This window comes from Leguminivora glycinivorella, chromosome 9, assembly GCF_023078275.1.
Source record: "Leguminivora glycinivorella isolate SPB_JAAS2020 chromosome 9, LegGlyc_1.1, whole genome shotgun sequence".
NCBI classification, from domain to species: Eukaryota; Metazoa; Arthropoda; class Insecta; order Lepidoptera; family Tortricidae; genus Leguminivora; species Leguminivora glycinivorella.
The window spans coordinates 2,058,769-2,086,495 of record NC_062979.1 but is presented as its reverse complement, the minus strand read 5'-3'; the positions used below and the strand labels follow the sequence as shown (position 1 = coordinate 2,086,495).

The 27,727-nt window shown below is 38.3% G+C and overlaps 3 protein-coding genes across 3 annotated transcripts in view; 2 read left to right on the top strand and 1 right to left on the bottom strand.

Annotated features, from left to right (window-relative positions):
- LOC125229598 (syntaxin-binding protein 5-like) overlaps positions 1-27,727 on the bottom strand; it is a 525,297-nt gene that overhangs the window by 122,069 nt on the left and 375,501 nt on the right. Inside the window, exon 2 of the mRNA XM_048134478.1 lies at positions 4,945-5,042. Within this exon, the coding sequence (XP_047990435.1) occupies positions 4,945-5,042 (98 nt within the window). The remainder of the gene's footprint in view (positions 1-4,944; positions 5,043-27,727) is intronic.
- LOC125229595 (basic juvenile hormone-suppressible protein 1-like) lies at positions 7,719-12,221 on the top strand. The gene is made up of 5 exons (XM_048134474.1): positions 7,719-7,876; positions 8,982-9,115; positions 9,279-10,115; positions 10,790-10,950; positions 11,107-12,221. Exons 1-5 carry the CDS (start codon positions 7,777-7,779, stop codon positions 12,149-12,151), a joined length of 2,277 nt encoding a protein of 758 aa, XP_047990431.1. The 5' UTR covers positions 7,719-7,776; the 3' UTR covers positions 12,152-12,221.
- Positions 23,571-27,575, top strand: LOC125229596 (basic juvenile hormone-suppressible protein 1-like). The gene is made up of 5 exons (XM_048134475.1): positions 23,571-23,705; positions 24,148-24,281; positions 24,718-25,548; positions 25,701-25,846; positions 26,575-27,575. Exons 1-5 carry the CDS (start codon positions 23,675-23,677, stop codon positions 27,524-27,526), a joined length of 2,094 nt encoding a protein of 697 aa, XP_047990432.1. The 5' UTR covers positions 23,571-23,674; the 3' UTR covers positions 27,527-27,575.

The following is a 27,727-nucleotide window of genomic DNA, read 5'->3' as shown; positions in this document are numbered from 1 at the left end:
TTTTATCACTTTTACGTGCAATCCTCGATGGACAGAAATATCTGAAGAACTATTTTTATCCCAAAAATCACACGATCGCCATGACATAACAGCGAGGGTGTTTCGTGCTAAAGTGAAAAAATTGATGAACTTATTAATTAAGGGACAAATATTCGGAGAAGTGCGTTGCTTTATGTATTCCGTAGAGTGGCAGAAACGTGGTCTTCCGCATATTCATATATTATTATGGTTATCACATCATATCACCCCCGACGTTATAGATAAAGTAATTTGTGCTGAAATACCCAATCCACAGAACGACCCCAAACTGTTCGAATTGGTAAAGTCTAATATGATACATGGGCCATGCGGAAGTTTTAATTATAAGTCACCATGTATGAAAAACAATAATTGTTCTAAAAGATATCCCAGGCCTCTACTTAGTGAAACACAAACCGGTGATGACGGTTACCCGCAATATAGAAGACGGTCTCCCGAGGATGGTGGCTTTACTTGTGAAATTAATGGAGTAGAGATTGACAATCGTTGGGTAGTTCCATATAATCCGGTTCTTCTGCGAACATTCAACGCGCATATAAATGTCGAATTCTGTCACTCTGTTAAATCAATAAAATACGTTTGCAAATACATAAACAAAGGCTCTGATCAGGCTACTTTTGCCCTAGAAAATGAAAAAGATGAAGTAAAGATTTACGAAAGTGGGAGGTATATAAGTAGTTCGGAAGCGGTTTGGCGAATTCTTGGATTTCCAATTCATGAACGCTTCCCCACCGTGTTTCATCTTGCAGTTCACCTGGAAAATGGTCAAAGAGTATACTTTAATCAGCAAAACCTTGCAGAAAAACTTACAAACCCACCAAAAACAACACTTCTTGCCTTCTTTGAGTTGTGTCGTGCTGATGACTTTGCAAAAACCCTGTTATATTACCAAGTGCCAGCATATTACGTTTGGAATAACTCACGATTCAGAAGAAGAAAACGTGGAGTGGACGTAGATGGATGGCCGGGCGTTAAAAAAGAACATGCTCTGGGAAGAGTGTATACAATACATCCTAACAATACGGAATGTTTTCATCTTCGAATGCTACTCCATGAAATTCGAGGCCCCACGTCATTTGAAATGCTAAAAACAGTAAATGATGTAGTACACTCGACTTTTCAGTCTGCATGCAAGGCTTTAGGCCTGCTTGAAAATGACGAACACTGGCATGCGGCTTTAAATGAGGCCGCATTAAGTCAATCACCACATATGATACGCGAGCTTTTTACTATTATGTTAGTGTTTTGTCATGTGTCTGATCCATTAAGTTTGTGGGACACATTTAAAGAACTTCTATCAGAAGACTTTAAACGACAAATTGAAATGCAGGTTGAAGGTGATAAAGACCATTTAACCGATGAAGTGTTTAATAAATGTCTGATAGAAATTGAAGAAGCATCTTTGGGATTAGGCGGACTTTCTCTAAAAGAGTACGGTTTGCCGCAACCAAGCAGGTCTCTAGCCTTAGAAAATAGGGAATTGGTTAAAGAAACTAGCTATGATGTGACAGCTTTAGAGGAATTGGTCAAGAATAACTATGATTCATTAACTGATGAACAAAAGTTAGTATACGAGCAAATAGTCAGTAGCGCAAATGCAAGTGAGGGTCAGATTTTCTTTTTGGATGCTCCAGGGGGAACTGGCAAAACCTACCTATTAAATTTGATATTGGGTAAAATAAGGGTCACGCGTGATATCGCATTAGCAGTAGCATCTTCGGGAATTGCAGCAACACTTTTGCAAGGCGGTCGGACCGCCCACTCTGCCTTAAAGTTGCCACTTAACTTGACAAATGTAGAAACCCCATTATGTAACATTTCAAAACAGAGCAAATTTGCAGAAGTACTAAGAAAAGCTAAGATAATTGTCTGGGATGAAAGTACTATGGCCCATAAAAAAGCTATAGAAGCTTTAAATAGAACTCTGCAAGATATACGCGGTAACCAAAGTTTGATGGGTGGTTTGACTGTGTTACTGGCAGGAGACTTTCGTCAAACTCTACCTGTAGTTCCAAGGGGAACACGCGCCGATGAGATAAAAGCGTGTCTTAAAAGATCAGCATTGTGGCCCTCGGTGAAAATTTTAAAATTAACAAAAAATATGAGAGTCCACCTTGGAGGTAATATTTCCGCTGGACAATTTTCGGATCTTTTGTTAAAGCTGGGTAACGGTGAATATCCCGAAAAAGACGGGTTGATACCTATCCCTGCCGAACTATGCACTACCGTGACAACAGTTGAAGATCTAATTTCTAAAATTTATCCAGACGTTGCGCAAATCCTAGAAAAATCAATAGAGTGGTTATGCGAAAGAGCTATATTAACTCCAAAGAACGATCAAGCAGCGGTCATTAATGACATATTAGTGAACTCCTTTGAAGGACAACATATTGTGTATAACTCGATAGATACTGTGATTAACACTGACGATGCCGTTAATTATCCAGTAGAGTTTTTAAATACTTTGAACCCACCGGGTCTGCCATATCACAGACTTTTTCTACGCGTGGGTACACCTGTTATGTTGTTAAGAAATTTAAAGCCACCCAAACTTTGTAACGGCACTAGGTTACAAGTCAAGGCTTTGCACCGGAACGTAATAGAGGCCACTATTTTAACTGGACCTGCTCAGGGTGAAACTGTGTTTGTACCGCGTATTCCATTAATACCAAATGATCTTCCATTTGAATTCAAAAGGCTCCAGTTTCCACTAAAGGTTTGTTTCGCCATGACCATAAATAAGTCACAGGGACAAACTCTCAAATTCGCGGGAGTAGATCTACGACAAGACTGTTTCTCCCACGGTCAGTTCTATGTGGCGTGCTCCCGTGTAAGTTCATCTCGGAGTTTGGTTCTATTGCTGCCACCTTCAAACATGGCAAAAAATGTTGTTTATAAGGAAGTACTTTAAGCGCTGCCGGTGACAGGGACAGGGACAGGGACAGGGACAGGGACAGGGACAGGGACAGGGACAGGGACACGGATAGGGACGGGGACAGGGACGGGGACAGGGACGGGACGGGGACTCGGACGGGGATAAGAATAGGGATTGGGGTCGGAATAATCGGTCGGCAATCGATATCTAGGCAGTGTAAAATGCAGGTGGCTCAGTGCGAAGGGATTAGTAAGTTGGCATCGGCGAGTATCCTGCATCAGTAATAACTATTACATTCAATGTGCTGTAAGAAGATCGTTGTTTGCTTGCCTTTTATATGTTGACGTTTGCAATAAGTTTAAGCAAAATGGAAAAATTGTAAGCGATGCAAGGAAGTACTTTTTACTCTACCGACCATAGCGTCGAGATACTGGCTATGTGGGTTGTATGAAGTTTCCTTAGTATAAATATTTATATAGGTAAAATGCAAACATATTCGTACCTACTACCTACGCTATGGTCGCTGTGTAACAATTCGACAATCATTGCAACAATTTCTTTTAAAACAATAGTAATATGTGTAAGGTACAGTCAGCCAAAAAAGCGGTTTACCGCTTTTCGATCAATAGAGTCGAAAAGTAGTAAACCACTTTCTTGGCTGACCGTACAGCAAATAGATCAGTTACAATGGTCCTCCAGTCGAGAATTGCCCCGCTTTACCTGAATCGAAGTAATCGCGGACAGATGTACCTGCAAAGAAACCTACGCATCCAAATGAAAATCTTATTTTTTGTAAACGTTTCAATAAGAATACTTTTATTACGCGGGCGAAGCCGCGGGTAAAAGCTAGTACATACATATAATCACGCCTGTATCCCATAAAGGGGTAGGCAGAGCACATAAACTACTAAAGTTTCAGTGCCACTCTTGGCAAAAAGGGGTTGATAGAAATCGAAATTGTGCCATTGCAGTGACAGGTTGCCAGCCTCTCGCCTACACCACAATTTAACCCCAGTCGACTTCTACGACACCCACGGGACGAAAGGGGGTGGTAAATCTTTTAACCCGTCACCACACTGGCTCTGAACTTGTATAATTTTATTAGTAAATTGATTCATCTGCCGAAATTCACCTGATTTACGTAAGAATAGTTCAGGACCTTTTGACTTTCTCCGATAACTATAAAACAACACTCAGATACCGCGGGTCATATCACTACTACAAAATTAAAGTCAACTCAATTGTTATCATGATAGAGTATTATTTCGTACAACTCATTGTTTAACTTTATCATTGAGTAACCGTCTTTAATGACATTATTTTAAAGCAAAATTTTGCATGTTTTTTAGTTAGGGAGGGTTAGTAAGAGACTTGGGTATGAAATATTTTGTTTATAGTATTGCACTTGGCAACGGTGATTGGTTAATATCCGGTCAGTTGATTGTTATTGGAAAGTTTTTGGTTCCATTTTCAAAACACGTCTTATTATCTATGACAGGATAAAATGACGCTATGCTATTGTTTTTGCACCCTTGTAGGTATGTAAATAATATATTGTGTGCTGACTGTACTGTATTGGAGACACAAAAGATTAAACAAATAGTAATAATAAGACAGCAGCAGCAGGCATACGGTTTTTTAGTACATAATCCATGTAGCATAGCTCAATTCACGTTAACTCTCAAATAGTCCTTACACCCTGGCGGGTGCTGCTTCTGCGTGCGCCCCATGACACGGGCAAGGGCAGCATCCGCTCGACGTACCTCTTACATTTCAGTAAAGTGTTAAAAATGTCTCTACGTGTGGGCTTCGGCTCCGCGCACGCCTCCTAAAGGTCCGGAATACCCTATAGTTTCCAAATTTTAGGAAGAAACAGATTAACCTTCCCTTGAAAAACACGTATTACCCATTAAAATCTACAAGTTCACCTTTGAGCTGAAAGTGGATCATATAGCTTGCTTTTCTCGTCTAACCTCTCACTTACCTCTCACTCTAACCTACATGCTTGTTATCTTGTATGAAAAGGATACATTCTGAGGTTGCCGCCCTTGTCGCCGATGGCCAGCAGCTTCTGTATGGGGTCCCATGCTAGCGCGGTTGGCGAGAACGGGAACCCGTGCCGAAATGTCTGGAACAAAAGAAAATAGCTGTTAGCTTTCGTTAGAGGCATATTACTACTGTTACAAGGTAGGTACTCAATGGAACTTTTAACCAGCAGGGCTAGCAAGAACATATTGGCACGACAGTATCTCGACGTGACATAGATCACACGTAGTTTTCTAATGATATTAAGTGTCGTCGTCTTAAAAAGAGGCAAATTGTTTTTGGTCGTGCTGCAATTTAGTATTAGGACCCACACAATTTTAAATTGCGACCATAGTTCGGGAAACGCTACCCTGAGGAGTCATTTCGGTATAAATTATAGTCCAGACAAGCAAGTATGGTCGCGCGATAAATGACAAAACATCTGGCCGTCCCTATCGCACTTACAAATAGTGCGATAGGGACGGCCTGATGTTTTATCATTTATCATGCTTGCCTGCCTGATTGTAAGTATGTATCTATCTATCTATCTATTGGAATTAGTCCGGTTTCCTCACGATGTTTTCGTTCACGACTGGCACGTATCAAATGACATTTCACACATAAGTTCAGAAAAAACTCATTGGTACGAACCCGCGACCTCCGGATCGAAAGTCGCACGCTCTTACCGCTAGGCCACCAGCGCTTCTTTTACAGATTATTTTATCTTCACTTATTTTTATACAGATAAGGTAACTAATGGTACCTAACACACATGGAGTCAATTCTAATAACCCCAACAGAGTACTTTTAGCGACCATCAGTCCACCAGCTGTGTCCATCATTACATCTGCTCGATGGCACTCATTTAAATTTTATAGGATTTCGGATAAAATCGTACGATATCGTAAAATGGAAAAACTGAAATAAAATTTCAAATGACCAAAAACAAACTTGATTGATTTCATTACACACATGATTCAGAGAACGCGACTCGTGAAACTTAATAAATACGCAATACTCGTAATTAGATTCTAAGCTTAACTGAAAAAAAAAATAGCAGTAAACATTTTAAAAACGAAAACATATAACAATGGGCAAAGGAACCTTTGTTCGCGTCCCGTGATTAAAAAGTTTCGTGTTGCTCACAAACTCAACTTTTTCTTTGCTTCCTCAATAGGGCAAGGGCAGTAGGGTCGCCCACATAATTATAGATACGCATTATGCTATAATAAATGTATTATGTATATATGAACACACTCTTTAGGTATGTGGGCATTTTCAGAAATTGGGACCCAAAATTAGTGACAGTTGTTATCAAAAATTAACTCGATTTCAGTTTTGTGACGAAAATTAAGAATAAAATTTGTCTAAAAACCAAATTTTGTTCATGTTCTAAATATAGATTATTGCTTATAGTTTATGTAATTAACACAAAAGCAATATTTTTATTGAAATTTCATGCTTAATTGTCGTCACAAAACTTAATTTTTGTTAACAACTTTCACTACCCAATTTTGGGTCCCAATTTTTGAAAATGCCCATGTACAGCCAACACGCCTCTTTTGCCGTGGCTAGGGGCGTGTTCAGATATTTTTGAGTATCTCGGGCGCTCATTATACAGGTTGAAATAAAAAGAACCATTCAAACTTTTCACACTGACTTTTGAGGTCATAATGAACAACTTTCATTATGGGACCAATGCTGAAATCGAAATAAAATTGGCTGCTCCATAGAAATGAGCGGCATCGTGACAGTCGAAATGTATGAAACAACCAAATTTTTATTCCGATTACATCATTGGTCCCAAGAAAACCGAAGGGAAGTGGTAGACTGCCTTCTACATGGTGGTCTAACGTGCAGAGAGAGATCCAGAGGCAAAATAATAATCCTCGAGAAATTGTAACAACCGCAACCCGTGGAACATGAATAATTCATTGTACGAGTATGCCAAATTTTAATTTTAATAATAGGTAAAAAATCATAACCCTCCTTTGCGTTGCCGTAGTCGGGTAAAAAAATAAAAATTAAAAGTTTCCATATAAATTAAACGTAGAAGGTGATGAAAATTTACTCCAAAATTCGTTCAAAACGAGAAAATATTGTGCCTGAGCTCAATATAGAATTTAGATTAGAAAATCACTTTCGCCTATGTCATTCGCACTGCATAATTTCTATTTTTTTATAAAGCTTGTAATCAGTTAAAACTTGCAGGGCATTATACCGGGTGAAACAAAATTGGTAATACAAAATAATATTTTCTGGATCTACTCATGACTACAGCCAACTTTTACTATGGGACCATCTTCGAAAACATCACTTCAAAATCTTCATACAAATTATGAACCCAACTTTTGATGATTCATTATTATGTACCCATTTCTCCATACTAATTCCTTGCAAATTTGCATACATATTAATGAACTCGATACCAGAATTTACACATTTTTTTTTGCCGAATTCGATATAAGTCCCATAGTAAAAGTTGATCGTAATCATGAATAGATCCAGAAAATATTATTTTGTATTACCAATTTTGTTTCACCCGGTACATCTACAGTTTACCTGCGCTTTGCACAAACACATGCGCTTTGACCGTTCCTACCGTAAGCTTGCACACCAAATGCCCAACGATGTACTCTAAAAGCAATGCACTTGATATGAACCCAATCGAACCAGTCTTTACCAACATCGATAAACCGAAGAATAAACTTGAACCAGATAAGGTTTATCGCTTGTTTTCTCCTCACCTGATGTGATAAGACGAGACGAGAGAGACTAGTGGGTATAAAAGGGGGGTTACAAGATGTCAGAAGCACAGTCGAGGAGCAGCGGCAATCATGAGGGTACTGATATTCGCGGCTATCGTGGCCGCCACGGCGGCGTCCGTCATCCATATGGACAAGATGGATAGCATCACCATCGGAAAGGACACCCTTGGTGAGTTTTATACTTAGTTATTCCATTGTACTTAGCTTCATTTACAATTTTTTTCTCGGGAGTTTGAAAAGACTGGGATATTTGAATTAATATTTATAACTTCTAAATAGTCTCCACCTTGCACTCACATTTATCACAGAAATAGATTCATGATTATTGTACAGTCCGTACAAGGATTAACATTTCGCTCATCAGCACTTTCCGTCAGTCAGCATTTATTTTACCTATATGAGACAGTACATGCCCGACCGCCGCGGAGTGTATTCAATAATTGTATCATTTTTATCATATTATCAATAAATCGTTATATCGGTGGAAACTGCAGTGTTATCAATTATCATTATCAACTATATCATCTCAAGACTGTGCGGAGAGCATCCCGTACATCTTTATGGTCCTTCGAACCGGATACCTAACCTTCAATGAGGTTTTAAATTAGAGTCGATCACTGTTGATTTTTTAATTGCGATTGATGTCTGCATTTTTTCATTTAAGTTGACTTTTAAACAGAAGGCTGTTTTGTTATTTCATCCATACCAGAACTCCAAAAGAATAACTGACGGTTTTATAGTTCCCATTATTGCAAATTCTTGAAGTACTAAGTTTATAAAATGCCTAACAGTTTAAAGTTTGTCTTAATGAATTAAATCGACAACTGGACTAATTTCTTCAGCCACTTCAGCCAGTGCTATTTTATGAAACAACCAATATTTGATGTTTTAATAAAAGAGCCACATTTAAAAGCCTACACAGCCTACCAATGCTGAACAAATGCCTACTCCTTGGATTTCCCTATTGCGTTCAGTATCCGTCCGGGTGATGAGATTGCGTTCAGGGTGCGAAACCAAATGCACAAACGCTCACTATAATATCTGTTTCGTAGCTATCTATCTATATAGCTCTTGCGTATTGGCGCGACAGAGCTAGACTGCATGTCTGTCGGCGTCTGGCATCGACGATTGCCAATCCGGCAACGCAGGCAGATCGTCCCGCTAGGCTGACTCGAAGACTAAGTACTTAGGCATTCCTTAACTCTTCACCGTGCATGGCTTTCCCACTTTAAACCGGCGGTTTAGAATAATTCATAATCATATTGTTATTCCAGTGAACGTGGACGTGAAAGTCCGGGAGATGTGCATCATGAAGCTGCTGCGCCACATCCTGCAGCCCACCATGTACGAGGACATCCGCACCGTCGCCCGCGAGTGGTCGATCGAGGACAACATGGACAAATACTTGGTGAGGACACACTCAATAAATACCTGCTCTGAACTCTTCATGGATTAAAATTAGCAAGGGAATGGATTTTTCAATATTGATATATCAAGAAGAATTAAATTTGTTTACAAAAGTTGTAATAGTTAGTTGCTTGTTTATAAACTGATTTGTTTTCCTATTACAGAAAACGGAAGTCGTCAAGAAGTTCATAGACACCTTCAAGATGGGTATGCTGCCCCGCGGCGAGGTGTTCGTCCACACCAACGAGAAGCACATGAAGCAAGCCGTCAGGGTCTTCCGCATGATGTACTTCGCCAAGGACTTCGACGTGTTCATGAGGACTTGTTGCTGGCTCCGCGAGCGCATCAACGGAGGCATGTTCACCTACGCCCTCACCGCCGCCGTCTTCCACCGCGTCGACTGCCGCGGTATCGTCCTCCCCGCGCCCTACGAAATCTACCCCTACTTCTTCGTCGACGCCGATGTCATGCAAAAGGCCTCCCTTCTCAAGATGAGCAAAATGAACATCGACAACGTCTTGATGAACTACTGGGGCGTTAAAATCGTCAAGGACAAGCACATCTGTCTCATCGACGCCCGTAAAGGTCTCCGCACCGTCATGAGCGAAGACGACAAGATGAACTACTTCACTGAAGATTGCGACCTAAACACCTACTTCTACTACCTGCACATGAACTACCCCTACTGGATGGACAATGAAGTGTACGGCCTGCAGAAGGAGCGTCGCGGTGAGGTTATGATGTATGCTGGACAGCAACTGATGGCCAGGTACAGACTCGAGCGCCTGAGCCACGGTATGTGCGACATCAAGATGATCAAGTGGGACGAGACTATCAAGGGCGGCTACTGGCCCAAGATCCGCATGCACAACGGCTACGAAATGCCCGCTCGCGTCGGCAACATGAAGGTGCTCAACGAGGACAACCTGAGGCTGAAACTGGTATGCGACGATGTTGAGAAGATCATCCGTCAAGCTATCCTCACCGGTAAAATGGAACGCGTAAGTTTATTTTACCTTCTTGAATTTATAAAAAAATTATAATTTTCTCAAATATGGTATGAAATATTGATGTTATGTGCCTTATAATTGGCAGCGAAGTATGACGTTGCAGGTGCGGCTAGGACGATTGATAGATAATGGAATTTCATACAAACCTTGCAGGCCAAGGCCGGCAAAGTCTTCTTTTTTAATTTCCAAACACAGATAATTGTGACATAACATCCAGGTATTTAGCCAATTAAAAAAAAAAACTATAAGGGGCTTTATAGACGTGCCGACTGCAACTGGTACGGGCCCTAGACAATATTTGATTTTGGATTTTTTTTCGTTTTTTTTAAAAAAAATTTTTCATTTTTTGTTTTTTTATAGGCGTATACGGGGTACTAAAGGGGAACGAAAATTCGATTATTTTTGCGCTACGACGCACCGTTTAGGAGATACAGCCATCCAAAGTTACTATTTTCAGTAGACTTTATTTATTTCATACCATGTTTGAGAAAAGCACTATACATACCTCGGCGGGAAATGGGGTTGCCCGCCTCAGACCTATCCGGCAACCCCATTTGTCCCGGCCTCTGTAGTAATGTACTATAAAACCTGAAATTTTATTTTAAATCCAAGTACAAATATATTTTTGATATAAAGAAGATAATAACTTGTCCTTTGTCCCTCAGCGCGACGGTACGGTGATCACCCTGAAGAAGGCCGAGGACTACGAGTACCTGGCACGCATGCTATGCGGCGGCATGGGTATGCTGCACGACGACGCCAAGGTCATCCACGTCACCAACCTGCTCAAGAAGATGCTCAGCTACAGCCTTTACAACGTTGACAAGTACGTATAACAATTGAAATGTGTTTCAAAACCATTTTTACTATACAATCCAGATTCAATCAGTCAGTACTTCACAATATTTTACCCAAAATGAAATTTATTAATCTTCTCTAAATTAAGGTAGATAGATTATTCATTATTTATGTTTTTGAACAGGGAAACCTACATCCCCACCGCCATTGACATGTACACGACCTGCCTGCGCGACCCGCTGTACTGGCGCCTGATGAAACGCGTCCAAGAGATGGCCGTCCTCTTCAAGACCCTCCTGCCCAAGTACACCCGCGAGGAGCTCTCCTTCCCCGGAGTCAAAGTCGAGAGCATCAGCACCGACAAGCTCGTCACCTTCATGGACGAGTACGACATGGACATCAGCAACGGCATGTACCTCGACGAGAGCGAGATGAAGAAGAAGAACATGGACATGATCATGATCGCCCGCCAGCGCCGTCTCAACAACCACCCCTTCAAGGTCACCGTGGACGTCGCCTCCGACAAGGCCACCGACTGCATCGTCCGCATCTTCATCGGTCCCAAGTACGACTGCATGGGCCGCCTCCTCGACGTCAACAAGAAACGCCTCGACATGGTCGAGATCGACAGCTTCCTGTACAAACTGGACACCGGCAAGAACACCATCGTCCGCAAATCGATCGAGATGCACGGCGTGATCGAGGACAGGCCGATGACCCGCATGATGATGGACAAGGACCTCGGTCTGGACACGAACGTGGGCGTCGACGTGCGCGACCGCGTGATGGTCGACAGCTGGTGGCACAAGACTCGCCGCGGATTCCCGTCCCGCCTTCTGCTGCCGCTCGGCCACAAGGGCGGTATGGAGATGCAGATGTTCGTGATCGTGAGCCCGGTGCGCACCGGCCTGACCCTGCCCACCGTCGACATGACCATCATGAAGGACCGCCGCACCTGCTTCTGGACCACCTGCGTGGACACGATGCCGCTCGGCTTCCCGTTCGACCGCGAGATCGACTACACGTGCTTCTTCATGCCCAACATGCTGTTCACGGACATCATGGTGTTCCGCAAGGACATGGACCTCGCCAACATGAACAAGGACGTGGACATGTCCAACATGGTGATGCGCCGCGACGACCTCACCATCTTCGACAAGGACATGCTGATGCACATGAGCTACAAGGACGTGATGCTTATGAGCGTCGACAAGATGATGCGAATGTAAACATATACTTATACTTAGCCCTCTATTTAATTTTATTTAATGTGAATTCAATAAAATGCTTTGAGCAATATTTCTTTTGTTTTTGTGATTGCCAATAGTACCCGTAGTGGGTCTACCCGTGACCACGGACGTAATGTCATAAGAATAAGAATAAGAATTTATTTATTGCCTCAAAAACTTAAAAGTAAACTTACATGCTAAGTACAGTACATATTTTAATACTAAATGTTACTTAACTAGACAAGTAATATACATATTGGCAATAGGTTCCAATCTCAGCATGTGCCAAGCTGAGGGCCTAGCGCTGGTTTTCAGACTGGACCTTCGAGATCGATCGGTCGCAGGTTAACAAATTACCGTGATGATCTGATGATAGGCTTTTAAGTCATGTCCGAAACGTCGGGTTAAATATAAACATAAGTTTTACGCGATCAAGTCCCGTTTTAATTTAATAATATGAGTGAAGATCGTGTTAGTTTATTGCCAATAGTGTCATTTCTCATTACAATTTAGATAACTTCGAAAGCGAGTACTTAGTTTAATAAATATCGACTTATTTAGATGGTAGTTATGAATATTATTAATTGATTTGTGTTTGACAGATTCATATGAGCCACAATGCATCTTATTTTAAAATTTCTATAATACAAATACACTACAAAACATAAGCAAAAGATTAATGAAGTAACTAAAAAAATAAGAAAAATCTATATTTCTACATAACAGCCGTAAAAAATATTTCTATAGTCAAAGTCAGTAGGTATAATATTTTTCAGTCATGATTTTGTATTTAATTTCTGGTAGTAGACACAATAAAATATAATTTATACATTATAAAATATTAAAAAATATATTTCATGCAATAACAAATACGTTAATGTGAAATGTTAATTGTTCCTTTAATTTTTGAGAAATACTAAAAAAAGAGTACTATTTTCTTCGTTTCGTATAGTTGTAATATAAAATTGACCACCGATACAAGAAGAAAGGGGAAAGAGACTAATCACATGTTAGTTTTGTAACGCATTTTGAACTTCGAAAAAAGAACAAAAGGAGCAGACTTTCCATGATAAAACAGATTCTCTAACTATTGTACATTTTTCGAAAAAAAGAAAAATAAACTTACACTCAAAAGTTAAAACCAGCACAACATATCCAAACACAAAAAGTACAAAAACCCTTTTTATAAAAAAATATTGTTGCCAGCTCAAAGATAGCACTTTGTAAGAGCGCATTCACAGTCGCATCTCACGCGTAATGCGAATAATGCGATACACGCTGCGCCTTTGCGACTATAATCTACGCTGGTAGGGCTGTCACCGATAAAATAAAATATTTTATTTGTAAACACAAACTGAATGGTTACCGCAAATTAGCCGGGGCAGAGGTAGACCAAAGAAGAAATGGCGGGACGACCTCGACGTATTTTACAGCGACAGGCAAGAGCGAGCATCAAACCGTGAGGAGTGGAGAAGGGAAGGGGGAAGGGGAGAACTTTGCTCAGCAGTAGGACACAATTTAGGCAAACTAGAAAAATCACACAAATTAACATAAACGTAGATGGAATTAAGTGCCACGAAATAGACTCATTTTGGCATGTCGCTGGTGACTTCCACCGCTGAGTTTCTGACACAATTAAGTAGACCATTAAATTCAAAATATTAGAGGCGCTCTAAAAAATTAATATTTTTCTATTAAGGAGATGATTTCGAGAAGCAATTTGAAGGAACAGAAATACCTAATAATTTCCAGCTTTAATTTTATAATATTTTACATACAGATTGTTTCGAATCAAAAATTAAACATATTTTATTTAAAAACTAGCTTTTTCCCGCGGCTTCGCCTGCGTACTAATCTAATCTTGTTTTCCCATACAAACTTTGGACCCCCATTGTATACCCCCTTAGGAGTTGAATTTCGAAAAATTATTTCTTAGTGCTCCTCTACACCTTACAAGGAACCTACGTGCCAGATTTGGAATCTCTAGGACCAGCGGTTTCAGCTGTGCGTTGATATGTCAGTCAGTCAGTACAGTTTCTTCTTTTATATATTTAGATAAGAGTTGATAACCCTAAGAGATCTACAGCAAAGCGCTGCCACTACAAAGGGGGAGACAATGCAAGTGAATTCGGGTCTGCCGGCGTAGCCGAATCGAATGGCAATCGTCGACGCCAGACGCCGACAGAAATGTAGTCTGGCTCTGTCGCGCCAATACGCAAAAGCGATAGAGATAGGTATGTAGATACCTACAAAACAGATAACGTGAGTGTTTGTGCATTTGGCTACGTACCCTGTGATCGACCTACGTTTCAACAAAATACTGTACTCTAAAAAAAAAAAAATTAAATTTTAAATTATTTATTCAATAAAAGTAAAACAGTTTTTTTACATAAAACTTTCCGCCAAACTGTAGAACAGTTTGTTGGCAGGAATAGGCTCCCTTTCATCACATTTACTGTTGTTTCTTAACCTTAGGTGCTAAAGTGTTAGTACAAGTTACAAACATAGTTAGTTACTTAATACTAATTACTAAATTATTTTATTTTATTTTAATTACGTAATTAACTAAAGTTGCTATCAGTTTCAAATTGTTTCAACATAAACTTTTTTAATTTTGATTTAAATACATTTTTGCTGGTGCTTTTTCTAATGCTTAATGGTATATTGTTATAAATCTTAGGTACTGTAGTGTATAGGTGTCTCGAGTACATATAGCAGTCGGTGTCCGAGTGTGATGGAGCACGGACGTGCGGTGTGTATTGGCGAGCCAACCCGATGTATATAGTGTAATAGCGTGACATTACAAGTGGCGACGAGGATAAAAGCAAGTACTTACCACGTGAATCTAGTATTCGGAAAAGATGGGATAGAAACATAAGTAACATAACCTATAAAATCGAGTAACGATGCGCCATGATGCACCGTTATCTTTTTGTAAACAGGTTTGGTTACCTGCCGTTTTAAATTACTGGCATTCTTAGTAGTTTCGGAACGTAATGAAGCTAAATGAAAGTGTTCATTAAATACTACAAAGCGAAATGATTATAACGGCAGTTTTTCAAGAATTAAGTCAAAACCAAATAAAAATAAATGAAATGTTTTAAACTTTCACGATTATTACACATCATTATTTTTAAAATCCCGATTAAGTCCCGATTTTAAAAATAATGAAATGAAATGTTATTTCTTTCAACCGTGCGAATATAAACCTTAAGCAGGTAACCGATAGATGTAATTAATAAAATGTTTGAGGCAATTGACAACATACGGCCAGCCTTCCTAGATTGTCATGCCTATACAGGTGTCGGTGTGTGGCTCCTACCTACCTAGTAAACGGTTTGGTTACCTACCTAGATTGCCAAATGTTTTTAGGTACCAAAATGTTATTTGAGTTTATGTGTAGTGGGTTTATAAAATTGATTTATTATTTACATAAATCACAGCCCGGAATCATTACAATAATTTCCGTCCAACCAAAAGAAATGATATTTATTTTTAATTAGTGAAGTTACCATCTACTTGTTGGTTGGTTTAATACACAAAATTATGTGATGTTGCTAAATTTATGAATGGTTAAGCTATTTACCTAAATAAGGCATTTACTTGAATGATAAAATGTTGTACAACCATCACACTTAAATGTCCTATGGTAGCATTAGTCGATGTTTGAGAGTAAGGTGAAAACCAAAACAAACTAGATAAATACTTACCTAAGTATACTTCCTTACAGGGGTGAATTTACGTAAAAGTAACGTAAGTCACGACTTCATTAAGTGGTTATTTGAACTACAGCTGCAAATGAAAGGATCTATGCATATGTCGGGAAAGTAACACTTATTTAGAGATAGATTATCACTTGAACGTGAATCTTTTGAATTGATTGAACATGCCATAAAATCATGACTAATACTCTTGTCGCGGATTGACTTACGTAAACATTCCTAACGCCGATTTCGAGCAGTTTTATCTGAGTATTTAATTACTTAAAAACCAGAAAACCAGATGGGTTCACATTAAGTGCTAAATATACCTAAAAGTGATATACAGGATGGTTCTTGATAATGAACCTAACGACGTGTCAAATTTAACGAAAAAAAAAACACGGTATAGAAAAAAAAAAAAATACATTTTTGAAGCACTTATGATAAGCAGTTTCCATCTAAGTATTAAATTACTTTACCAGTAAAGTCGGGAGAAAAAAAAGAGGCATTAAACGGATATGCAACTCTGTACATTCAATTGTATCGAACATTTAATTGGCACCTAAGTACTATGAAATTTTATGCCATTTGTGGCTGAAAATAAGGCATTAAATTGCGAATTTGGAAACAGCACATGGAGGTGCACTCTGTACATTCAATTGTATTGTTTAGTATCGACCGTTTAAATGGCATCTAAATACTATGAAATTTTATGCCATTTGTGGCTGAAAATAAGGCATTAAATTGCGAATTTGGAAACAGCAGATTACAGAATCTGGACATTTAATTGTCATGTGTGTGAATTGGATAACAGAAATTCTGGTTATTAAGCTAGTTAATACAGCAGATTACCGAATCTGGACATTAAATTGTCATGGAAAAAAAAACCTACTGGTAACAGAATAACAATGACCTGACCTGTACAGTGTGCACGGCTCATTCAAAGCAGATAAAATGTATCTGGTCATTAATTTGACATGACTTTAGCCTTACGAGGATAAATATAGATATATGTGGAACCAGCAGATTACTGAATCTGGACATTTAATTGTCATGTAAAATAAATGAAAAAAAAAACATACCTTGGTTAAGACAGATATATTTATCTGGTCATTAAATTGTTGTAAACATAGTTAAACAGCAAAAAAAAAAAAAAAAAACTGAACATTGAATTGTTGCAAATATGAGCTTAATGATAATAACCTAAACACGAAGTAAATTACGGTTATACTGGTTGAACGTGCGCTTAAATGACGCTTAGATCAGATGATAAATGCTATCTGAGCCTTCAATTGTCATAATAATAGATTGACGTCGGTCAATAAATATCATTAAATTGAAACCGAAATAAATTACACATATGAAAGAAAAAAATACCAAGGCATCCAGTGCCTGAGAGTCTGAGACAACTACCCCAGTAAAACACTCAAGTACAATGACTGAGTACTTTGAGATAGCATAAGTTGAAATATTTTCAATATAATATATTTTGACATGTGTTAGTTAGAATCATTAAATTGATTGGGTACAGGTTGCCCCAAGAAAGTCCAGTATGGCTTCTTAATTGTCGTTGGAGGCATTTGACAGCGAAGGTGATCCTACATCAGTAGGAGTTCGGTAGGAGCGCTGGAAAAGAGCACTCTTTATATACCTAGATGCCGCTAACGTCAATCAGAGTGAAAAGAGTGAAAAAAAAATAAAATAAATAAAGACAGTTCATTGGTTTGACATTGCATTGTATATAAAAAAAACACGTAGTGGTGCAGCTGAATTGAATAAAATTAAGCGAACGCTTGATACATTTCAACAACGCGGAAAAAAAAGAAGTTGCTAACTCTGCTTACCGTCAACAAGGCTTTGTCAGTATGGGTGACCTCAAGAGAAAGACATGCCTATTTAAGTTGATCTATGATAGATTTTCAAAGACAATCTACGTCAGTTGAAAATCATTACAAAAATATATTGGTACTGAAGGTACTCGTTATCAGTTAGGGTAATAGGTACATACTGCAGAGATTCATGTAGGTGAATCTCATACAAGTCAGGTGTCCAGTTAAAACAAATAAACTAATGGATCTGTGAGCCTCTATTGAACTAATATAGAAAAAAAAAATAAGAAATAAAAATGCTGAACTTGTTTGCGTAATTTCACGGGAGGATATTGAAATCTCACTAGTGACCTTATTTCGTCTGGTCAAGAAAATGAACAAAAGGACAACAATCAGCGGCTGAATCAGCTTTGTCTGTAGTGATTGTAAAATGTTAAATAATCACAGATTTCAATGCTTCACGTCAATTATCTAGGTACCTAACTACTTACAATGCACATTATTTAGAAGTTAGGGAACATGATTCTATTCTATATATAAATGGATTGATAGACGGATGTGAAGTTAAGGGTACAACTGAGAGAAATTTGCCTTGTGAATCTAACAAACTCGTCTTGTTGCGTGTTTATCTGTTTGAAACAATAGTATTTTAGTAAAGGGAATAAATCACAATATTGATGATACAAGTCGAATTTGTACGAACCAAACAACAAGGTCAAACTTGTTAAAATATATTTTATTGAATCAGCCAAACATTATGTTTAAATCAATATGTGACATGTGCTTTTACAAAATCGACTTGTTGGTTGAAATAAAAGATTGGTTCAAAAAAAAAAAAAAAAAAAAAAACAATAATATTTCCTCCCACGAACGCTCCGGCTGTGGAATGAGCTATGTCAAGGTATTCCCCGATGAACTACAGTATGGGGTTCTAAAAAAAAAAGGACTATACAAGTTTCTAATGGGTCGACGACGCGCATGTGACACCCCTTGAGTTGCAGGCGTCCATAGGTTACGGTGACCGCTTTCAATTAGGAGGCCCTATAACTGTTTGCCACCGACGTGGTATAAAAAAAAATGTAGAAGGAAGTGTAACTACACTTAACAACATCAAACTTGTAGTTGGAATGAAAGAACACGTAGGCGCAATTTAAAAAAAAAAAAAAAAAAAAAAAAAAAAATAGAAATGTTGAACGAACATTAAATCTAGTTGTTTTTCTCTCCGTGTGACACATAAATAAACGCTGAGTCTGTCAAGATATAACATCTCCTGAAGGAATTTAAAGACACAGCTGCAAAAACAAATTCAAATCGTGGTACCTGGGGAGAAACACTGTGCTTACCTACTACGAGGTAGTTACCTCGTAGTTCGGTGAGCTGTATAAGTATTCTGTTACTCCTGTTACTCCGGTCAATTTCAGTATGACTTGATGCCTTGTAAATGGGCATGCTGATTTGTTCGGTTAACAGCGCAAAGAAAGTAAATGAAGGAGATAATATTTGGGTAATAATTTAGATAATATTTTATCAAAGGAATGGAATGCACTCCCACCATAGATGTTCCCAGAAAAATACGACCTCGGTCTCTTTAAGATAAAAGTGAATATGCTAAGTATTACTGAATCGGTGAGCTCCATCTTCGACTATATCTTCACCTTCCATCGGGTGTGACTATGGTCAATCGCCAATCAGCCAAAAAAAAAAAAAAAGTGGTTTTGTAATTTCTTTAATAATCATATTATAAAATAGCCTAGCCTAAGAGTTAAGATCTTAAGATAGATAAAGAGATAATAATAATAAAAAAAAGATGTTGATAAAATACTTTAAAAGAAAAGTGTTATCTAAAATATATACATACTGTGTAGATATAAATCGGATGTTAGTATAATTGGGTCAATTGGGTAAGCACTTCTTAAATAGTATATGAACAGCTATCTATTTTAGAAAATTAATCGTTGATTACTTTGTGTGGTACAAAGTATCTACGAGAAAGAAAGCTGATCATGATGAAACAAAATCAATAAAACGATAAAGTGGATACGTGACCCTGAATAGGATTTTAATGCATATTCTATATAGTATCTCTATGTATTACAATGCAATGAATCACGAGCCCTTTCGATCCAGAAAAAAAAACAGTAGACAGTAAAAGTTTTAATAACTATGCACTGCAATTTATAATTAAATTTATGAGTAGATCTAACTAAACATTATAATATCCGTAAGTATTATGAATTGCATTAGATGAAATGAAAAATGAAATAAATGTTTATTCAAAAACTAAACCTACAACTAAATTTATCTTCTGCCAAACCAGAGTATGGTTTGTCGGCAGACGAGGCTCCAGATACATTAGGTTCTATAACTAAATACTTATATGTACTATTTACTAGTTACTAGCAATAATAGGTGCATATAATGAAGTATAGGGCCGATACAATCAGTTATCAATGTTATCATCAATAATTACCTAATATACATTAGACGCCTGACAAGCGACCTATTAAAAAAAAAAAATAATAATAATGTAAATCATGAAAAGGTATGAAATTAGTGAAATATTATTGTACGAGCCGTACACCTTAGATGATATGATTCTTGATGGTTGATGGTAGTCTTGATAGAAACACTGATTTTTGATACACTTATAAATTTATTGATAACCAAGGTATACTGAGTACTAGCTAGGAGCACGTATAAACATAAACTAATGCATAAATCGATGTATAGCGTAATCGCAAATACAGCGATCAATCAATCAATCAATCATTATTTATTTGCAATAAAACATAACTAAATGCATGCAAATGCAATCAAGCAATGCAAAGCAATTCTAATCAAGTCATAATTATATTAATTTTAATGCTGACGCGAGAAATGTGCGATGCTTGCATTGTACAATTATATTGTATGATTTGTATGCTATTGAAGAAAGAAAAAAAAACAATCATATATGTATATAAAAAAAAATGTACTAATCTAGTTTTCAAAACAGTCTGAATTGAAAAAGGTAACAGATTTAAAGAAGAAGGAGGGAGACTGACATCTAGGAATTGTAGTTAATAAAACACACAAGTATGTTTGAGTATACACTGCAGGTGGTGGTGCAGCGTCCGCTCTGAGTCAACCCTCAGACCGGAATGTCCTAAACATATGACTAAAGATAGAAAATTAATCCCTAATTATAACTACTTCACATACAGTACTAAGTGGTAAAGACGGAGATGATCAAGTTAGGAATGACGAAAGTGGGCAGACAATTAGAAGAAACGTAGTTCATTAAAAAGAAAAAAAAAAGAGATACACGGCACAGCATGGCAAGTATTTGAATTAAAACTAAATTGACCTATTATTTAAATATTTATAAAAAAAAAAATTAAAACAAGAAAGGGATGTAGTGTATAGGTGTCTCGAGTACATATAGCAGTCGGTGTCCGAGTGTGATGGAGCACGGACGTGCGGTGTGTATTGGCGAGCCAACCCGATGTATATAGTGTAATAGCGTGACATTACAGGTACAAGATAAGATCTAGTCCTTTTTCCATAATAATTAACTTTCCTGGGTACAATCAATGCTTCCTTAGCCAATTTTCTACGCAATAGTGGTTTAGTAACAGGGACTTTAAACTCACAGGGTTCATATTGTGCCACTGCGATCTGAAAAGACACTCTTTCAAGGACTCGCTACACGGCATACCTAATACTTGTTACTCGCTACATGTGCACGGCCTACTTGTTAAGGTGCAGTAACTTCGTAATGCTTATATGAAGAAAATATTTCGCTTATAGGTTATGTAATTAACACAAAAACAATATGTTTATTGAAATTTCATGCTTAATTGTCGTTACAAAACTGACAGAGTTAAATTTTTGTTAACAACTGTAACTAATTTTGGGTACGAATTTCTGAAAATGCCCATAAATGCCTCCTATGCCTTATTGCAATCGTACGGAACCCTCCTTACGTGTGCGAGTCCGACTCGCACTTGGTCGGTTATTTTTTAATATTTATCTTCATTCTACACACCCACCTTGACGCTTCTTTGTTTCGCCCCATGGTTGACTGGTAGATTATGTGTAGAGGTACTAAGTACGCCTGGTGTAGTTTTTTATGAACAATAAAGTTTAAATAAATAAATAAATACATTCCAAGTAAGATGAAGTCATAGGCAGAAGCTAGTTTTAGAGAAACAGATAAGTGAGTATTTGTTATCTACTCATAATTAAAACATTTCGTGTAAGTAAGTATTATAATCATAAGATAACCTCTGGAATGTAAAAAGGTGACAATACAATAAGGTGTGCAAAACAAATTAAACATATTTAACCAACTTCAAAAAGTATTGTACAGTCAAGTGTAAAAATATGGGTGCGTACAACTTATCAAAATTATGTCCCATAGCACTTTATGTCGGCGGAATAAGGTCTCGGTACATATTTTTGAGCGGATAAAATCGATACGTATTTTTGCACTTGACTGTAAGATAAACCGCATAATTTATTAGCTCAATACTGTTGTCCACGGCTTCGTTCGCGTTGATTTATTTGCCGATATGGATGAATAAAATAAAATTCCCTTACAAACTTTCATCCCCTTCTAACCCCCATTTACAAAACTTTTATCCCCTTTATAAGGACTTTAGGAAAACGAGTGATAAGTATGTGCTAAAATGCTATTTGCGCACAGTGCAATATTAGCGATTTGTTGTTTTGGGTATAATATGTATAATGAATAGAATACATAATTATATGATTATTGTATTGTATAACATCTACCGCGGAATGGAATAGGTCCGCGGAATCGAGACAAACCTTACTGCTTTAACGATACTGTGTAATTAATTAGAGATTTTTGTTTGTAATTACCTAAATAAATAAAAAATAATAACCTTCCTAGGGGATGAATTTTCAACAAGCTTTAAACTTTAAACCATAATTTTTATATATCACCAAACTATCGTTTCACGAAATTTCAAGTTTCTAGTTCAATATAAAATAAAACTTGTTGCTCATACATAGGTACAAGTTTTCAATCCCCTCGAGGACCTGTTAGCGGACGATTATATATCCAAAAGTGCTGAAATTACTTTTCCTTTAATCTTATTAACCTTTTCAGCGCTTTTCAACTTCCTAGCTCAAAATAAAATTGTAACCCATCCATAATTATGTCTCTGCTTAACCCAATGGTTGACTGGTAAAGAATGCCTTTTGGCATTAAGTCCGCCATTTGTACATGTTTCCTTGCTGTGCAATAAAGTTTAAAGAAATATCCCCCATACAAATTTTCATCCCCTTTTTAATCCCCTTAGGAGATTGACTTTCTAAAATTGTTTCATATCTCAATTCATGTACCCACATTTTAAATATAAATACAACCTATCCATTTTTTGAAAAGCAATATGTTGTTTATGGTATTATACTTATATATACTATACAAAAACAAATAAATAAGTACCATCTGGCTTTCTGAATGATTCACACAAAGTGACTCGATTGACCCTCTTCCCTCGTTCTTGACAACAACTTTTAAAACTTAGCTAGTAGTTTAATCAATGTCATACTGCATTGAAAAACATTGAAGGGCATAGGTTCGTCCTTTTTGATATTAAAAAACTATTTCCAACTATATTACAATCCAATAAAGCGTATATTCAAAAGTAAAGTTATAAAAAACATCTAATTAAAATTATGTTTTCACTTAACAACGGTATCACTGCTATAAGAACAATATTTTTGTTTACAAAAATTTTAACAAAAACACCGCATATTTTAGAGATAACAAACATTCCACTTACAGAGAAATTATTGTTTATATATCGTTTATTCTTAATAGAACTAAGAGAATATGATCTTAAAGTGCAAATTAGAACAAGCATTAATACAAAGTCAGCTGTTTTGAAATTTTAGACTCGCGGAGTAAATATGGCCGAAAGCAAGCACTTAAAAGACTAGAAATTGTTGAGTCTAAGTCAGTTGTTGAGTGGCCGTGAATCATGAACTTCGTCATAGGAAAAGATAAGCTGCGTAAGTTTTTTTAATCATTTTTGTTAAAAATATTAAATCCATATACTCGTACATATAGGATGCATATGCACAGTTCATAGTATTTTTGTTAAATATTCGTAACGCATTAACATTTTTAAAAGTGTATTTAAAATACATTATTTGAATTTAATTAATACTTGCTTAAGTTTTTATCCTATGATTTATTTATTTTCTGTTTTTAAATTGTCATTCAGTATAAATTTAAGAACGGGGTTTTCGATCGAGAAATCTCCATTTACTTATTTTACTGCTTTTCCTATTTTCCTCCGCCTCTTGGCTATCTTTATGGCTTAGATTTTTTGCTTTACATGTATCCTTCCTGTGATTTTTTATGGTTTTATTGTACTGTTACATGCGTTCACTAGTTCGCATAGTTATTTTCTAAGACGAATGTTTCTCACAAAAAAAATATTAATTTCAGAACCAGCGAGCATGGAGACGAAGCAGCATGTAATGCTGCGGCTCCTGGACCACATCCTGCAGCCGTCGGTGTTCGAGGACATCAGGAGCGTCGCCAACTCCTGGAAGCTGGAGCAGAACCAGCAGGCCTTCTTGGTGAGTTCAAGAATAACTTAACTTCTAAGGTGTGACCTTTCGGTCTAACTCTGAGGTGCCCGTGCGACTGGTGAGGACCATCTTGGGCGCCAATATGCAGTTTTTAAGAGGTGTTTTAGAAGTTCCGGCGAGGTCGTGCTATTAGTAAATAAACTAATATGGCTCTGCGACCCAAAGAGAATCTTGGCCTCCAAAACGAGAGATCCCGATCCTGGGCAGCTTCCTGCCAATTATCGGCTAGTAGCTGACACAGATCCGCCATCACACTGTCTTTCTAGCGGTATCTGGGCCAACCCGCCGGGCGGCCACCAATTGGTCTTCCCAGATACACCCTCTTAGCAGCCCAATCCTTTTCCATTCTTAGTAGTTATTAGTAGCACTATCAAATTACTGAAATTAAGTGTCCATCTCAAGTTTAACATCATAATATTTTCAGAAACCAGACGTAGTGGATTGCTTCTTGGAACTTTACCAAGCCGGCATGTTGCCGCGCGCTGAAGTTTTCGTGGATTCCAACTCCAAACACGTCCAAGAAGCCATTAAGGTCTTCCATCTCTTCTACTACGCTAAAGACTGGGACGTGTTCATCAGCGTCGCTTGCTGGCTTCGCGAACGCATCAACCCAGGAATGTTCGTCTACGCCATCACAGCTTCCTTCTTCCACCACCCTGAGCGCCGTGGAGTCGCCTTCCCTGCTCCCTACGAGATCTACCCCTACCTCTTCATAAACTCCGACGTAATTAACAGAGCTTTCATGCTGAAGATGACGAATGCTCAAGTCGAGACTTCCTTCGCCGATTACTGGAAGATTAAAACCGAAAAAAACGTCGTCTCTATCGATTCGCGTACTACTCTTCGTCATGTGCTCTCTGTAGATGACGTCCTGAGCTATTTCACGGAGGACATCGATTTGAACACTTACATGTTCTACTTGCATATGCTTTACCCTTACTGGCTCACTGGCGAGGGTTATGGCGTTGAGAAGGAGCGAAGAGGCGAGATGGTTATGTACACGTGCCAGCAGCTGTTGGCTCGCTTGAGGCTCGAACGGCTTTCCCACGGTATGAGGGATATTCAGCCCATCTGCTGGGATGAACCTCTGAAGACCGGTTACTGGCCGAAGATCCAGCTGCACACTGGGGTCGAGATGCCGACCCGGTCCAATGACACTAAGATCGTCCACGAATACACTGTGAAGACGAAGGAAGCTGTCGAAGATTTTGAGAAGCTACTGCGTTTAGCTGTCATTAAGGGGCAATACGAACTGGTACGTTATTTATATTCATATTCAGCTATTATTGAAATCAATTAATACTTGTAATTGTTCGAATATTAGAGGTGCAAATACATTTGTGTACTTTACACATACCTTTTTCCGTATCTAAGATATTCAATAAAGCAAATTCTATCTCATTACAGCACGACGGTACCATCGTACCATTGAGAAAGCCCCAGGACGTGGAGCACCTCGGCCGCTTGCTGTGGACGTTGCAGAACCCGGGCAGCGCCTACTTCACCAACCTGTCCAAAAACCTGCTGACCTACGCCACATACAACGTTAACAAGTAAATATCAAATCAAATCAAATCGTTTATTTGCAAGAATACAGTCAAGTAGATGGTATCAAACAAATGTAAAGTGCAGTGTATTCAGCCAGCTAGAGGGCATGCAAAATCTTATAGAAAACTAGTTTCATACAGCGTTTCTTATAACTATGACTAGAATTTATGACTATCATGCAGCATGCATAATAAACATCCTACAATTACTTATACTTAATTAATACATGTGTGGCATATAGTTTAAATATTCTTTTATAGAGTAAAAAGCATTTTGCACCAAAAAATCCAATAAATATTTCCTAAATAGCGGCATTTCAGATTCCCTTATTGAGTTAGGTAACTTATTGTAAATTTTAGGCGCCATCCCGTAAACACTCTTTGCACGCAAGGCTGTTTTGGATTGCTGATATGCAATTTTATGTCGCTGCCGCGCACTATTGTAAGCAGGGAATTGATTTATATTTAATTTTACATACATTACTATTTCAAAAATATATAAACACGGTACAGTTAATATTTTCAAATTGACAAAATATTGTTTACATGAGTCAAGTATCTTTATTCTTTATCAACATAATTAAATTCTTAATGTTTTATTTAAACAATACTGAAATACTAATATTATTTCCTGTTATGAGGAATTGTTAGGACATAATCGTTATATTAAAAATTTAAGTTTTGAAATGTACCTAACACGTACGCAGTCGGTAATTTCGTTTCTAATGTTCCAGGCACACCTACGTTCCAACGGCCACTGACATGTATTCCACCTCTCTGCGTGATCCCGCTTTCTGGAGAGTCTTGAAACGCAAGCTTGAAGTCTTCCAGCTCTTCAAAAAGCAGTTGCCGAAATACACGCTTGAAGAGCTCGACTTCCCTGGCGTGAAGGTCGAAAGTGTATCCACCACAGAGCTGGTAACCTTTATCGATACGTACGACATGGACATCACTAACGCAGTGTACTTAAACGAGACTGAAGTTCGTAACAAGAAGTCCGATTTGCTATTCGTTGCGCGTCAGAAGCGATTAAACAACCACCCCTTCAAGGTCACCATCAATGTGTCTTCGGTTAAACCTGTGGACGCTGTTGTCAGGGTATTCCTTGGTCCTAAATACGACGTCCTGGGCCGCATTACTGACATCAACGACAAGCGCCTGGACATGATCGAGATCGACACTTTCTTGTGCAAGCTGAAGTCCGGAAAGAACTCGATCGTGCGCAACTCCGCTGAATTCCAAGGTGTGATTGAGGATAGGCCTTGGACTCGTCCTATGTGGGATGCTTCTGTGAAGGAAAAGATTGGGAAGATCGATGAGAATTGGTGGTGGAAGGCTCGCGTTGGTTTTCCTCGTCGCCTGCTCTTGCCGTTGGGAACTACTGGCGGCATGGAGCTCCAGCTCTTCGTGGTTGTTACACCAGTTCACACTGGTTACAACTTGCCTATGGTGGACATGCACGTGATAAACGAGCGCCACTACGGTCGCTGGAGCGCCGGTTTCGACGAGCTGCCCCTCGGCTTCCCGTTCGACCGCGTCATCGACACCACTCAGTTCTTCACCCACAACATGAAGTGCGTCGACGTGCTGGTGTACCACAAGGAGGCGGAGGTGCCTAAGGATTGGGAAGCGTCCTGCGAACGTCGTGATGACCTGTCTGTGTTGGACAAGGACCTGTTTGTTTAGATTGCACATTCGATTTTGCTAAAATATATAACGTTTTGACTGAAATGTCTTCATTGGATTTTATTTTGGAAGGTTTAGCTTTAAATTCTAAATACCCTGTTTATAATATTTAGATAACCTTTTATTATTTAAAGTACATAACAATACTTTTTCCTTGAATGAAAAATGCTCCAACCATCCGTCTAATTGTTCACTTTCGCA